The 15,619-nt window shown below is 35.7% G+C and overlaps 1 protein-coding gene across 1 annotated transcript in view; it reads left to right on the plus strand.

Annotated features, from left to right (window-relative positions):
- Positions 1-14,307, plus strand: part of LOC111059334 (adenosine 3'-phospho 5'-phosphosulfate transporter 2) — a 36,851-nt gene extending 22,544 nt beyond the window's left edge. Inside the window, exons 6-7 of the mRNA XM_039429305.1 lie at positions 6,415-6,571; positions 13,964-14,307. Coding sequence (XP_039285239.1) covers positions 6,415-6,571; positions 13,964-14,002 — 196 coding nt within the window. The 3' untranslated portion in view covers positions 14,003-14,307. The remainder of the gene's footprint in view (positions 1-6,414; positions 6,572-13,963) is intronic.
- The last annotated feature ends 1,312 nt before the right edge of the window (positions 14,308-15,619 follow it).

Here is a 15,619-nt window from a genome sequence, read left to right on the forward strand (position 1 = left end):
TACTGAACATTAATTGTAGAGATTTCATGCTCAATCTACTCCACTTGATTTTTTTCGTTTCAATTGTATCTGAAGCCTGATAATTGGGAATCTATCTGCATTGATGGGGCGAAGCTCCTGAAATTTTTACAGATATGGGACTTGTGGCAGTTGATAGAGCTTATCGATGACTATTTAGGTATGAATTTGATCAAAATCGTTGGAGCCGTTTCCGAGAAAATCACGAAAAACCCTGTTTTTGACAACATTTTCGCCATTTTAGCCGCCATCTTGAATTGCATTTGATCGAAATTGTTCGTGTCGGATCCTTATAGTGAAAGGACCTTAAGTTCCAAATTTCAAGTCATTCCGTTAATTGGGAGATGAGATATCGTGTACACAGACGCACATACACTCATACACACACACACACACCACACACACACACACACCACACACACACCACACACACACACACACACCACACACACACCACACACACAACACACACACACACACACACACACATACAGACCAATACCCAAAAACCAGTTTTTTGGACTCAGGGGACCTTGAAACGTATAGGAAATTTAGGAATTGGGGTACCTTAATTTTTTTCGGAAAGCAATACTTTCCTTACCTATGGTAATAGGGCAAGGAAAGTAAAAATGAGACAAATTGGGCTATTTCGTTAAACTGGGACGACGACAAACTAGGTCTTTTATTGATCCAGCTTGTCGCTTCACGCACATGAAGAGAGATCTTTCAAAACGTGGTTAACTATAAAGTGGTACCGTTAGCGGAAACTGATTTAAAACTTGCCGGTATATGAATGCTAAATTTATGAAAGTATTCATACTCTTTCAAAATATGAATATGAATTTTATTCCAATATAATATTAATATTTGTATAAGTAATAAATAGTATTCCATTTTATTAATCAAATTCAACTATCAATTTGGTCAAGCAGTCAACAGTTCGGTCAATAGAATTTTTCAGTTGAGTAGAGCCAAAATATGCGATGTGATTTAGAAGTAAAAGTGAGAATTGCAAGAGCAAAGGAGGCATTCAGCAATATAAGTAGATTGGTGAGTAGCAAAATGCAAATAGAACTGCGGAAGAAGATGGCCAAGTGTTTTGTGTGGAGCGTGGCTCTCTATGGAGCGGAAACCTGGACTCTCAGAAAGCAGGAAGAGAAGAGATTGGAGGCCTTTGAAATGTGGGTGTGGAGGAGGATGGAGAGGATCAGCTGGATGGATAAAGTGAGGAATGAGGAGGTACTGCGTAGAGTAGGAGAGGAGAGGAATATTATGGCAGTGATAAGGAGACGAAAGCGGAACTGGCTGGGACACTTGCTGAGGCATGGCGGACTACTTGTGGAGACAATGGAAGGGACTGTGCAAGGAGGGAGGGTGCTGGGACGAAAAAGAGTGAAGTTGGTGGATGATATCAGGGACGAGGGAAAGTACTCCAAGATGAAGAGAATTGCACAGGACAGAGAGGAATGGAGAAGGAGGAATCATGTTTAGACCTGCCCTAGGGCAGAACACCAGTAATATTAAATAAATAATTTTTCTGCTCAAAATTTTCAAGTTTATTTCAATATTATTGAAACTTTCGGATTGTTTAGTGTTATTTCCGGCTCTTATCAACCCTTCGAAATTCAAAATTCATCAGTCATATCTCGAATACGTATTCTGAGTGTTAATCTTTGGTGAAAACCGAAATTTCAAACTTAACCTCACTTTGGACTATTTATTTGCCAAAATCAAGGAATGAAGAAGTTTTGGGCAATTGCCTGTTTCTCTTTCCGAATATCGTGTTTGTGACTGTTCTAATAAATAAATAAATAAATAATAGAGCCAGGATGATGATCATTTAAAGGAAATTCAAGAAAAATGATATTAGAACTAACCTATAAAATAGATAATGCAAATTGACCACCTTGTCTGATCTGAGCATATTATATCTGAGCCTATAAGTATCTTAGTTTTGTTTTCAATACAGTTAGATACTAGAAGGAGATTCAAGAAAAATGATATTAACTTACGTTCTCATAAATTTGATTCCCCGGATATGATGGAATTCCCCAATATAAGAATAGGTATTACTAAGATAGATAGATAGATAGATAGATAGATATATTTCTCGATCCATATCTATAGATGCATGAGATCACGTCAAAATATTAGAACACATACATAATAGAGTACTAGTCAAATTATTATGCCTTTATGGTTTCAATGTTTTTATAGCATTACAGGTCTAAGCTGGATTCAGGCAGCTCAAAAAACTCGTCAACATGATAGAAGGGGTTAGCGCAGAGCCACGTATGTAGAGTTTTTTTGAACTCTATGGTTCTCATGTCTCTAAACTTGAGGGGTAATTTATTAAATAAACGTCTACCCATTATCAGATGGCTGGGCCTTAGCCTTTCCAGACGGACAAAAGGAATGTTGATGTCATGACTATGTCGAGTATTAATCCCATGAACGTTCGATCTACATTGGAGCGTTTCTCTACACTTATGAGTGTGAACAAGGCTACTGAATATATACAGATTCACTACCGTAAGAATGCCAAGCTCAACAAAAAGTGGCTTACAGTGGGCTATTCTATCGGCTTTACTAATAATAATTCCTATAATGAACACTTTTAATAGACCTTTTCACTTGTCAGCCTTTTTAATGTTACTACAAACTAAGAGGAATACAGGTTCAGTATTGCCAAAAAATGATAGATGTAAAATAGGAATAGACCCTGTTTGTCTTTCACTATTCCACTTTGGAGCGTCCGTAAAAACTGACCATTTTTTTTTTTTTTTTTTTTTTTTTTTTTTTTGATGAGTGGTGGTTTTCAGGGCAGGCGGAACTCCGGCGACCCTTTATAAATAAACCTAACTAACCCTATCGCCTCCCACGGTCAATAACTGTATAGGACATGAAAAGCCCTAGAATTTCAACTTGAATTTATTATAAATAAATATTTGTAGAAATTTGTTAAACATTTAAAGAATTCAGGTTATAATTCAGTAACCTGGACGGGACTGGTTATTATCTAGTTTTAATCAAGATTGAATTTAATAATAATAATAACTTTTATTCACTTCATTGTACAATTTTACAAAGCATAATAACATAAGAAATATCAAGTGCACTCCTCATTAGGCTAGGCCTGCGTCGAGGAGTGGTTCGTCTTATGAATTACAGAAAATATATAAGAAAAACGATTCAGCTGCTTCAAGTACTATATAGAGCTACTTACAAATAGTATTATCTTATGCCATTAAGCAATCTAAACAAAAATACACATCTTCCACAAAAAGAAACAAATTGATTACAATGCTTAGTTTATATAGCCTAGTTTACAGAATAAAGTTAAACATATTTCAATGAAACAAAACGAAACGAAACAATTTATGAAGCCGATAAATACAGTCTTAACCTTCTACAGAAAATCGATAAGGAGGACTCTCTAGAAATATCGAAAGGTAAAACATTAAATAAACGAGGACCCTGAAAGGCTGCATGACCAGCCGCAGATGCAGTTACACATCTCGGCTCATACAGTTTCTCTCTGGCTTGACCACGAGTTGTATATCCATGTTCAGGAGTGACTGGAAAATCTAATGGTCGTTCAAATACATATTTTAATAAGTTCAATTTATATAAATCCTCAGGGCTTAGAACTTTGAATTCTAGGTTAGTGGGATATCTAATTGGTCTATTCAGACATATTTTTACAATTTTCTTATACTGCAAAATAAGGGGTTGTAAGATGGAAGATCCACAACCTCCCCATCCAACAATGCCATATTCAATTACAGAAGAGATTAGGGCAAGGAATACCATCCTCAACTGGTACAATGGAAGAATATTTCTCAATTTACTAAATGAGCTTCTCTATAATATTAAAAGTGATTGATATTAATAACTTAAAGCCGGCTTCAGACATGCGGCATTAGGCGAACACCGAACATACTTCGTGCCGAATCACGATTAGTGTGAATGGATGTTTGGTATTCGGCAAGCAGCGAACATTCGTGCTTGTTGTGTTCCCGGTCAGTGTGGGTCTTTTACACAAAGTGGACGAATGTTCGGCAAAAGGCGAACTTTCCCTCGTCCACACATTCGGCTTGGTGATTGTATTATTTTTCTAGTATGTTTTTACTTTCCTTGCCCTACTACCATAGGTAAGGAAAGTATTGCTTTCCAAAAAAAATTAAGGAACCCTAATTTCAAGTTTTCTATACGTTTCAAGGTCCCCTGAGTCCAAAAACATGATTTTGGGTGTTGGTCTGTGTGTGTGTGTGTGTGTATGTGTGTGTGTGTATGTGTGTGTGTGTGTATGTGTGTATGTCTGTGAACACGATAACTCCATTCCTAATCAACCGATTGACTTGAAATTTTAAACTTAAGGTCCTTATACCATGAGGATCTGACAATAAGAAATTCAATAAAATTGAATTCAAAATGGCGGAAAAAATGGCAGATAATTACTAAAAAACCATGTTTTTCACGGTTTTCTCGAAAACGGCTCTAACGATTTTCTTTAAATTCATACCATTGATAGCTATTTATAAGCCCTATCAACTGACATGAGTCTCATTTCTGAGAAAATTGCAGGAGCTCCGTAATATACTTGAGAAAAATGGCGTATAATTACTAAAAAAAAAACATGTTTTTCAAGATTTTCTCAAAATAACTTGACTGATTTTTTTCAAATTCATACTCTGTATAGTTATTTATCAGCTCTATTAACTGGCATGAGTCTCCTTTCTGGGAAACTAATGGGGGGTCCACCCCCATCCTTGAGAAATGGACTTTGTAACCTCCTTCTCGTGCATGGGGTAGGTAGGTAGAGCAGTAGAACACATAGTCGAGATATTTCATCTGTAGAACAGCTGTTTTGACGACTTTAAAAAAATGACGGCTAAAAAAAATCATCGAATTTCATAATTTACACAAAGGAAAAAGTACTCTGAAAACAATTATTTATACACATATACAAAAGTCTTATCGTAGTTTCAAATATGAGCAAGGAAAGTTGTGTGAGTGTACCACACCAGATTTTTGGATTTGGATCTACATTGAGGTTAAGTTGATTTGTAGATAAGATTTTTATTCTATTACAGTCTTTACATGATCGTTAAGTTTTTAATATCAATCACTTTTAATAAAGAAGCTAATTTGATAAATTCAAATCTCGATGAAAACTAGATAATAACCAGTCCCGTCCAGGTTACTGAATTACAACCTGAATTCTCTAAGGACCGGTTTCCGAGCTCGGGATTTAGTAAAAAACTAGACTTTAAACACCTGGAGTCAGAAAATCGGCTTTTCGTAATGGGGCGCAGTCGCAGTCCACGTTTAAATCAAATTTCGAATAACTAGAAAATTGAACACAAAATAAAATGAAGAGAAAATAGTGTAAAGTTTCAGATATTTTGAGTTATTTAGGAATGTTTTATTTCGCCAAGGAAAAACGTTTCCAATTATAGAAATGAGAAAATAAAAATTATCATAAAAACTGCGACTTCGTCCCATTTCGGAAAGCCAAATTTCTGGCTCTAGCTGTTTGAAGTCTTGAACTTGCTAAATCTCTAGCTCGGTAACAGGCCCTTAATGTTCAAAAAATGTCTACATATATTTATTTTTAATTTCAAGTTGAAATTCTAGGGCTTTTCATGTTCTATACAGTTAATGACCGGGGTAGGCTAACTATCTTTTCTCTCAGATAGCATGTAAATTATATCCGCTATCCTATTATATTAAGCGAGCAATTTCTGTATTATTTATATATCTGGTTATTTTTATATCTGGTTACTTTTATATCTGGCTATTTTTATATCTGGTTATTTATGTTTAACGGATCTCAAAAACGGCTCTAACGATTTTCACGAAATTTGGAACATAGTAGGTTTATGATATAAAGATTTGATTGCACTAGGTCTCATCCTTGAGAAAACTCGCTGAACGACATTAAAAGAATAATTTATCCTTTGCTGAAACAGCTGCGGATAGTAAAAAAGTGAGTATGTGAAAAATCAAAATATCGCATCCCCGAAATTCATAAGATGACGTATAGCCAGCTGTGAAATATAAACACGATCATTTTAGAGAACTGTGTTCTGTTTATCAATAAATAAAAATAACGAGCGAAGCTCGGTGCCCCGATATTCTTTATTAAAACTATGCGAGGCGTATTTCTATTGTATGTATTTTTAATTTAATTGTCCCAGTTGCAGAAAAGACTGTTAAATTTCAATCATGATCAAATCCCATGAAAACCAATCAGAGGACACTTTTTGCTTCTCTGATTGGTTCTCGTATCACTGTTAAAATTCATCAGGCTTTTGTGCAACCGAGCAGTACACTAAAATGTACAGAAGTTGCTTTCTGAACAATTATTCTAAAAGTTTTTCTTTTTTCCAGATACCTTTGGGGAGGATCTCTCATAGTTATCGCTATATACCTGAATGTTTTGAGCAAAAGTAATAAGGAGTTAATACGCTATCTTCAACATATGCCACAACAAATTCTAAGTCACATGAGGCCGCTTTCAAGAGAGAGAAAAAACATTCTAGCAACTGTATGAATACTATCTGTGATATTTTTTAATTAGTTCTAGATATTTTTATTGAAAAATTTATTTTCCCAATTGTCAAGTGTGGTTCTGTTTCTCATTATTCCTTAGGCTGGCCACTAACGTTACGTCTGTCAGACGAACACTCTTCGAGTAGACATGACCTGAAAGAGCACAATAACTTTACTATGTTTTCATCAGTCGAAACAGTCTCTAACTGAAAATAATTCACCAATAACAACAACTGAACCAGTGAAAAATTACTAATAATAATGATGGATGAATAGATATATATATATATATATATATATATATATATATTATATATATATATATATATATATCTCTCGATCCATGAAACATCTATAGATGCATAAGATCACGCCAAACTATTAGAACACATACATAATAGAGTACAAGCATAGCCACCTCTAATACAAGGCCCTGGCCTAGGACATTGCAACGTCGCAGTGTAGGCATAGAATCTAAACATGATTGGTGAAAAATATTAAAAAAAGACCAGCTGAACTTTTTCACCAATCATGTATTAGATTCTAGGCGACGTTGCAATATCCTAGGCCAGGGCCTTGTATTAGAGGTGGCTATGGTACAAGTCAATAAAAGCATTGCAGGTCTATGCTGGATTTAGGCAGCTGAAAAAACTCTTCAACATCATAATAAGGGTTTGAGCAGATCCACGTATGTAGAGTTTTTTTGAACTCCAAACTTGAGAGACAATTTTATTAAATAAACGTCTACCCATTATCAGATGACTGTACCACCTCAGTCTCTTCATGCGGATAAAAGGAATTTTGATATCATGCCTATGTCGAGTATTGATCCCATGAACGTTCGATCTACATTGGAGCGTTTCCCTACACTTATGAGTGTGAACAAGTCAACTGAATATATAGAGATTCACCACCGTGAGAATTCCAAGCTCAACAAAAAGTGGATTACAGTGAGCTATTCTATCAGCTCTACTCATTATCCTGATTGCTTTCTTCTGCATAATTAATACCTCTTCAATTCTGGTAGCATTGCCCCAGAACACTAGACCATACAATAAAATACAAAGATAAGTTGACCTCAAACAGAGCAGCGAATAAATAACAACGAAGAATTGTAGATGAAAACGTAACCTCAAATTTGTACAACGGCTTTCGCATGCAGACCTATGTCTAAGCATAGAGAAAAGATAGCATAAGAAGATATAACGTGGTATAGGGCGTTTATGTTCCAAATTTCACTGAAGCCTATAGTCCTATAATGCTGTCCACATTATAATGGCAGTGTTTAATTAGCAATGGTATTGCTATCCTTGTCTATCATTCAACAAAGCGGATAGCGCTATCTCTTTTTCGCTTTGCTCTGTCGCCAGATCGTCTTTTAACAATGTATAATTAATTATCAATTAACAAAATACTTCATCTTAATTATTAAAATTCATATTGAAAAATATAATTTCTTGCTTAATAAAATATAATAGATTATTTTGAACGAGAATGAACAGTTAATATTACATCAATAAACCTGTATCAGCTACCGTCTATAGAAGGCATTGACAAGACAGAGGATCGGCAACGTTTTATTCCTATCTTTCTCCACTGCCATTATAACGTGGACCTCACTATATACGTTCAATTACAGCTCATCCAATTTATGTTTTCAGTGCAGCACACATTTATTAGTAATTATTGGCTTGTCTAAAGTTTTCTGATCCCATTTCGAACATCTGATGTGCGCCCAGTCTGGAAACACCTCCTGGAAGACGACAGTCACCGCATTTCAAGAGGATTGGGATTCGCAAGAGAGAAGTCATGCTTGTGGGTGACATTCAGTTCATCCTGTATTTCAGTACATCCTGATCAGCTGTTTGGTCAAAGTTTGTGTTCTTTGAAATTACTAAGGTGCGTACAGACTGTCGCTCTGCTCCGCAACCGAACGTCACTCCAGCAGAGCGATTGATGATCGACCGGCGAGCAACAGTGGTTCGACCGGGGAACGCGAGAAGATCTAACATCTTCCGTAACGTTCATGATGGGTGCGTGGGCGGTGCGACTGTGGTTCGATGGTGGTACGAGGGCGGTACGAGGGAGGAGCGTGCTCGGTGCGGGTTGGAAGCACGAATATGTGTACGCAGCTCTAGGTATCTAAAGTTATCAAAACATTCCAAATAATGACCGGGACACACATAACCGCACCGAGCCCGCGCCGACGTTCGGCCGTGTGTCGGACGTACAACGGCGAGTGAGAAAACGAAGGCTTTCAAACGTGTAGGGACACATACTACCGCACAGCGTCAGCACCGTCGCCGTGTTTGTTGCCCGCGCCGTCACCGACTAGTTCAGTTTACTTTCTGACGGTGACGGTGCGGCCTCGTTTAACAGAGTGAAAAACTTATTGAAGAGTTACGGAATTTTCCAGTTTTGTACGATCAAAGTGATGAGAAATGATATAGTTATATAGTTGAACGGAAAAATAAGTTGAACCAAGAGTAAAAGTAGAACTAAATAAGTTAAGCCTAAGGTAAAATAGGCATAATATTATAACTTTTTGTGTAGTTGAGAAGTTGATATTGTGGTAATTATTCATATTGAATGATAAAGACTAAGAAATTGTCAAAAAACCACTGATTTATTGATAATTAGAAATGTCTAATTAGAAATGTCTAATTATCAATAAATCAGTGGTTTTTTGACAATTTCTTAGTCTTTTTCATTCAATAGGCATAATATAATAAATATTAAAATAAACAACAAAAAGTATAAAAGAAGGAACCCGTGACAGTGTCTTAAATTTTAGATTCAAAACTAATTACGTGTAGATGCAGAAGGCAGAAGATAACAATTTTATTGCTGATATATATCTCCGATACATGACTAATGATGGAATTGTTATGCACCGAAATATATACCAGCATTGTATGTGTCCCGGCCTTAATACCAACATATTGCCATTTAAAAGCAAAAACTCCCGAACCTACCCTTTCAAATTTAAAACATAATTATGAACAGAACCTTTCAGGTTCTGGATGATCTGAAATCCAGAAGAACTGGAACCCTCTCATGCTTGTGTTGCACTTTGAAATTGAAACCTATATAATCATATTAATCTGATTTTGATCACTATCACTTTTGTGAATTATAGGGAAAAATAAGATTAAACTGTATTATTCACTTGTTTTACTTTCAAGCTGCGTTTACACCAAAGTTATTAACAAAATGTTTATTTTTCCGTCCTATATTTTTCCGTATATTTTATTAGTTAAAAGGAATATTGAATGAAAAAGACTAAGAAATTGTCAAAAAACCACTGATTTAATGATAATTAGAAAGACCGGTTTCGGTTATTACACCATTGTCAATCTCTGATAAACTAAAACTAAATACAAGAGCAGCAGAATTTATACTATTAGGCGAGTACTGCTATTGGTCGAGGGCATGAACGCCTGCCATTGGCCTAGCTAGACAGTCTCCTCCCCCTCAACTGTGTGACAAAATGGCGGCTTAAGCAACAGAATCGCCATGATAATAAAATTTACTTTTAGTACAAAATAAGAACCAAGAAGACAAGTGTGAAAGATAATAAAACAAATATGTAAATGGAAAAACTATTGACTAATGAATGCTTACATTTTTATGATAAAACTAAATTTGTAGTGTTGTATTGGTTGAAATGAATCTGGTCATTTAAACTATACTGGAAATTTTCCTTAATTACTCTTGTTATTTCTAAAGCCTCTAGAATATTCAAAGATCTGCCTTTGTTATTAACATGCAGAAACTCAACATTCTCCTTAACTTTGAACTTGTGATTATTTGTTATCAAATGTTCTGCAAAGTTAGATTCCCCATTTTGTTTATTCCAATCTCTAATGTGTTCTTTAATTCTACTTTTGAAACTTCTACCAGTCTGACGTTACAATTTGTCGTTACACTACAAATTTAGTTTTATCATAAAATTGTAAGCATTCATTAGTCAATAGTTTTTCCATTTACATATTTGTTTTATTATCTTTCACACTTGTTTTCTTGGTTCTTATTTTGTACTAAAAGTAAATTTTATTATCATGGCGATTCTGTTCCTTAAGCCGCCATTTTGACACACCTTTGAGGGGGAGGAGACTGTCTAGCTAGGCCAATGGCAGGCGTTCATGCCCTCGACCAATAGCAGTACTCGCCTAATAGTATAAATTCTGCTGCTCTTGTATTTAGTTTTAGTTTATCAGAGATTGACAATGGTGTAATAACCGAAACCGGTCTTTCTAATTATCAATAAATCAGTGGTTTTTTGACAATTTCTTAGGCTTTTTCATTCAATATGAATAATTACCACAATATCAACTTCTCAACTACACAAAAAGTTAAAAGGAACTTGACACACACATATGAAATGAAATGAAAAAATTCTTTATTAGGCGGAGTTAGGACTTTTAAGTCCTCTCTACCACTCAACCCCACATATGCACATCATACACATGATAAGTTATGTTCAATCTACGAGAATCGTAATAGAATCTATAAGGACGGAAAAATAAACATTTTGTCAATAACTTTGGTGTAAACACAGCTTTATAATAGTGCTTTTAACATACCTACATATTGACGCTGGACGCGTTTCAGGAAACTGGACACTATCTTCAACAGGCAAAGAGTATATCTATACTTGATATCAAGCGGTAATCCCCGACTGCTGAAGATGGGGCCCAGTGCTGTGAAACGCGTCTTTTAACTTACTTCTTAGTCGACGCGTTTCAGGGCTCTCCGCCATATCTTCAGCGCAGGCAAGGAGCACCTTAAAGCTGCGTACACATATACGCTCTTCCAACCCGCACCGAGCACGCTCCTCCCTCGTACCGCCCTCGTTCCTCCATCGAACCACAGTCGCGCCGCCCACGCACCCATCAGAACGTTACGGAAGATGTTAGATCTTCTCGCGTTCCCCGGTCGAACGACTGTCGCTCCCCGGTCGATCATCAATCGCTCTGCTGGAGTGACGTTCGGTTGCGGAGCAGAGCGAAAGTCTGTACGCACCTTAATACTCAAGTAGTTTACTAAATAATATATTAAGGTACTCCTTGCCTGCTGAAGATGTAATCTACAGTGAGGTCCACGTTATAATGTCAGTGGAGAAAGATAGGAGAACAACGTTGTCGAATCTCTGTCTTGTCAATGCCTTCTATAGACGGTAGCTGATACCGGTTTATTGATGTAATATTAACTGTTCATTCTCGTTTAAAATGATCAATTAAAATTTATTGAGCAAGAAATGATATTTTTCAATAATTTCATAATGCATTCTGGCAACAGAGCAAAGCGAGAATGAGATAGCGCTATCCGCTTTGTTGGATGATAGACAAGGATAGCGCTAACTCATTCTCGCTTTGCTCTGTTGCCAGAATGCATTATGAAATTATTGAAAAATATCATTTCTTGCTCAATAAATTTTAATTGATAATTTTAAACGAGAATGAACAGTTAATATTACATCAATAAACCGGTATCAGCTACCGTCTATAGAAGGCATTGACAAGACAGAGTTCGGCAACGTTGTTCTCCTATCTTTCTCCACTGCCATTATAACGTGGACCTCACTGTAGTGCCCTGAAACGTGTCCAGACTTAACATGTGAGTTAAAATCACTATTGTAATAGTGAATCATAAGGTTTAGTTATTCGAATTGAATAAAAACACTCATATGTTGTCAAATTCTAAACTTGAAAATGTGACCGGTGTGGTCACGAAACCATGGTCGTGTACCGAATAAAACTGTGTAGAATTTGACAACATATTTGCGTTTTTATTCAATTATGGAACGGTTCTACAATATTGACAATGATTCAGTCGAAGTTTAGTTATTCACAAACGATCCAAGTTGGGATGAAACCCTTAGGGCCGTTTGCACAGTATAGATTATTGCTAAACTCGATTAAGTTAATCGAGTTTAACTTAATCTGAAAGTTTAAACTTGAATCGATTTTCTCACTGCATTTACTAATCCAGTTTATGTTAAACTAGTTTAGCATTAAGTTGGTAATAGAATGTCATCGTTTATAATATCAGGAAGGGTAATTTTTACAGGAAATTTGTCATTTGTTTACAAACCATCAGTAAATTGAGGCTATGTAGCTATCATTTCCTGGTTCAAAATCCACAGAGCTGTAAGCTGTACGGTAATAAAAGTGAAAAGCGATCAAGAAATTCTTCAAAAAATTATGAAATGCTATATTACTATTAGAAACAAACTTATATTTAGTTGGCACCAAAAAATATAATCTAGAATGTAAGATAAAAACCTTATTTTGTTAAGAAAATCTACTACGGTCTTCCTCGTTTATTAGAAATCTCTCGAATGCAAAAAATATCCCAGGCTATGTGTTATTAAAAACATGTTTTCTAATCAAAAATCACTGATAAAAATTGTCTTATTTTCTATCAAGTGGCTTATTTAATCAAATACTAAATTGGCACTTGCTTTACTCAAGCAAAACCGTTAAAAAAATTCTCATCCCAGAAATTTAAATGATTCGTTTCTTGCCCAATTTTTCTCAGTTCCAAAATTTCTACGCAGTCATCTCTATCAATCGCATTAAAAACTTCTATCAATAATGATTCACTATAACCTAAATAATTATTATCGTCTACAGAAGCATTAAAAACAAACGTCGAAAAATAATTTACTATTAGCTGTTTCCCCATCAAATTTTACAGATGTCTAGTTAATCCAAATTATTTGGTTCAAACCTCCTGTTTTGGAGGTTTAAACTTTCTCAGAGTTTAAACTCAATACGGTACAGAGTTTAAACTGATACTGCGCAAACGGAATTTTAGTTTAAACCAAAAAAAAATCAGATTTGGTTTAAGCTTTAGCTTAAACTTACACTGTGCAAACGGCCCTTAGAAGAATAAGGAATATGGTGTGTTGTTTCCTATCCAGTTTTGGGTGTAGGCCTAAACACTGAGACACAAAAGATTAATGGTATTTAAGTATTTCCATAGAGAAACAATAGCTTAAGTAGATATCCCATGGTATAGAGCGTTTATGTCGCAACTTTTACTGTTACCTCAAGCCTATTATTGTCGATTTTTACTGTTTTGTTGGAGTGAGAGTGCATGAACGGCACAATATGAGAGACAACCAACGTCACACAGCTTCACGGGGAAGAACTACGGGGATTATCGGCTTGAGATAACAGTAAAAGCTGCGACATAAATGCCCTATACCATGGGATATCTATTTATGCTATTGTTTCTCTATGGTAATACTTAAACTCACCTTCAATTAATACCCCTCTTACACTACACTCAAAAATATGGTTGGGAAACCCCATATTCCTTCCTCAAATATTACAATTATGATGATAGGCCTTCCAATTTTCCTTGTAATTAATTTCAGGTTCCTCTGTCAAATTGTGAGGCACAAGAAGTTGTTTAAAACTAAATAATAATTATCACTCGTCGAAATCCTTGGAAACGTCACATATTTGTTGGAAGTTAACTGGAGTACACTGAGTTTCATTTCACAATATAAATTAATTCAAGATGGATTTTGGAGAGAAATTCTTGTATCGCCGAATTGAGGGAATAGTTCCGGCACCTTGATTGCGCATTCTTTAAACTTTTCATGAATCCAGCCAGGAATGTCCATGATGTTGAAAAATATGAAGGATTGTATTGTGTTATTTCATTATAAATAATTAGTTTTTCTTTCAATTTGCATTTCCGTAAATATATATTTTGTTTCCTTCTACTGTTACTTTTTGTAATATTAATTCAATTGGTTATTTCTTTAATAATACAAGTAGGCTACCGTAACTAGTAATCTATTAGGAAACTAGCTGGCCCGGCGAACTACGTACCGCCAAATAGTTGATGCATCTCATGACAAACTTTAGCTGGATGCACACCTGAGGAGGCGTGATGCGGCATTTTGCATCCAAGTGCTTCTTGCTTATTGGTTTGAATGTAAGAACTCACACACACTGATTTTGGCATGGCGTGGAACGGTGTGATAAGGCAATCTCCATAAGATCAACACTTTGTATCACCAAGCCGCGCCTCCTCAGGTGTGCTTAGCATTAGCTTAATCTGATGCTCAATATTTTTATGAAAATTTACATTTATGTCTCAATATGGACTTTCTATGCGCTTAGTTAGTTGTGCAGCAGTTTGTATTTTTAGATATAGTTGAATGCAGCTTACTGGGAAATTGAATGGTATATCTCCTTGCTGCTGATTTTCCCGTGCATATTCTAAATTTACAGCATTTCGTGTTCTACGACCCAAGTTTGGATGTCTTTCGTACCGTGGCATTATTATTAGAATTAAAATTTTATGAATCAGTAGGAAGAAATTAGAAAAAGTGATCTATCGACGGCTGTTGGATGACGCAATGACTATAACAGCTGATTTCTATTTCTGTGTGGCCAGCTCACAAATCTTCTCCCATAAAGATAACAATGTAAACTTAGAAGGACCAACACTGCCCTAAAGTCGGATCATAAATTTGATAGGCTATAAACCTACTCCTGAACATAAAAAAACTAAAAAAAAGTCATCAAACTCTGTGCGCACATAAAAATTTATTGAATGTCAAAATTTGAGGCTCGATTTTTACTTTCCTTGCCCTATTACCATAGGTAAGGAAATTATTGCTTTCCAAAAAAAAATTAAGGTACCCTAATTTCAAGTTTTCTATACGTTTCAAGGGCCCCTGAGTCCAAAAACATGATTTTTGGGTGTTGGTCTGTGTGTGTGTATGTCTGTGAACACGATAACTCCATTCCTAATTAACCGATTGACTTGAAATTTTAAACTTAATAAGGTCCTTATACCATGAGTATCCGACAATAAGAAATTCAATTCAAGATAGCGGAAAAAATGGCGGATAATTACTAAAAAACCATGTTTTCACGGTTTTCTCGAAAACGGCTCTAACGACTCTCTTCAAATTTATACCATGGATAGCTATTAATAAGCCCTATCAACTGCCATGAGTCTCATTTCTGGGAAAATTCCGGGAGCTCGGTAATATTATTGAGAAAAATTATGG

Source organism: Nilaparvata lugens, chromosome 5, assembly GCF_014356525.2.
Source record: "Nilaparvata lugens isolate BPH chromosome 5, ASM1435652v1, whole genome shotgun sequence".
NCBI lineage: Eukaryota > Metazoa > Arthropoda > Insecta > Hemiptera > Delphacidae > Nilaparvata > Nilaparvata lugens.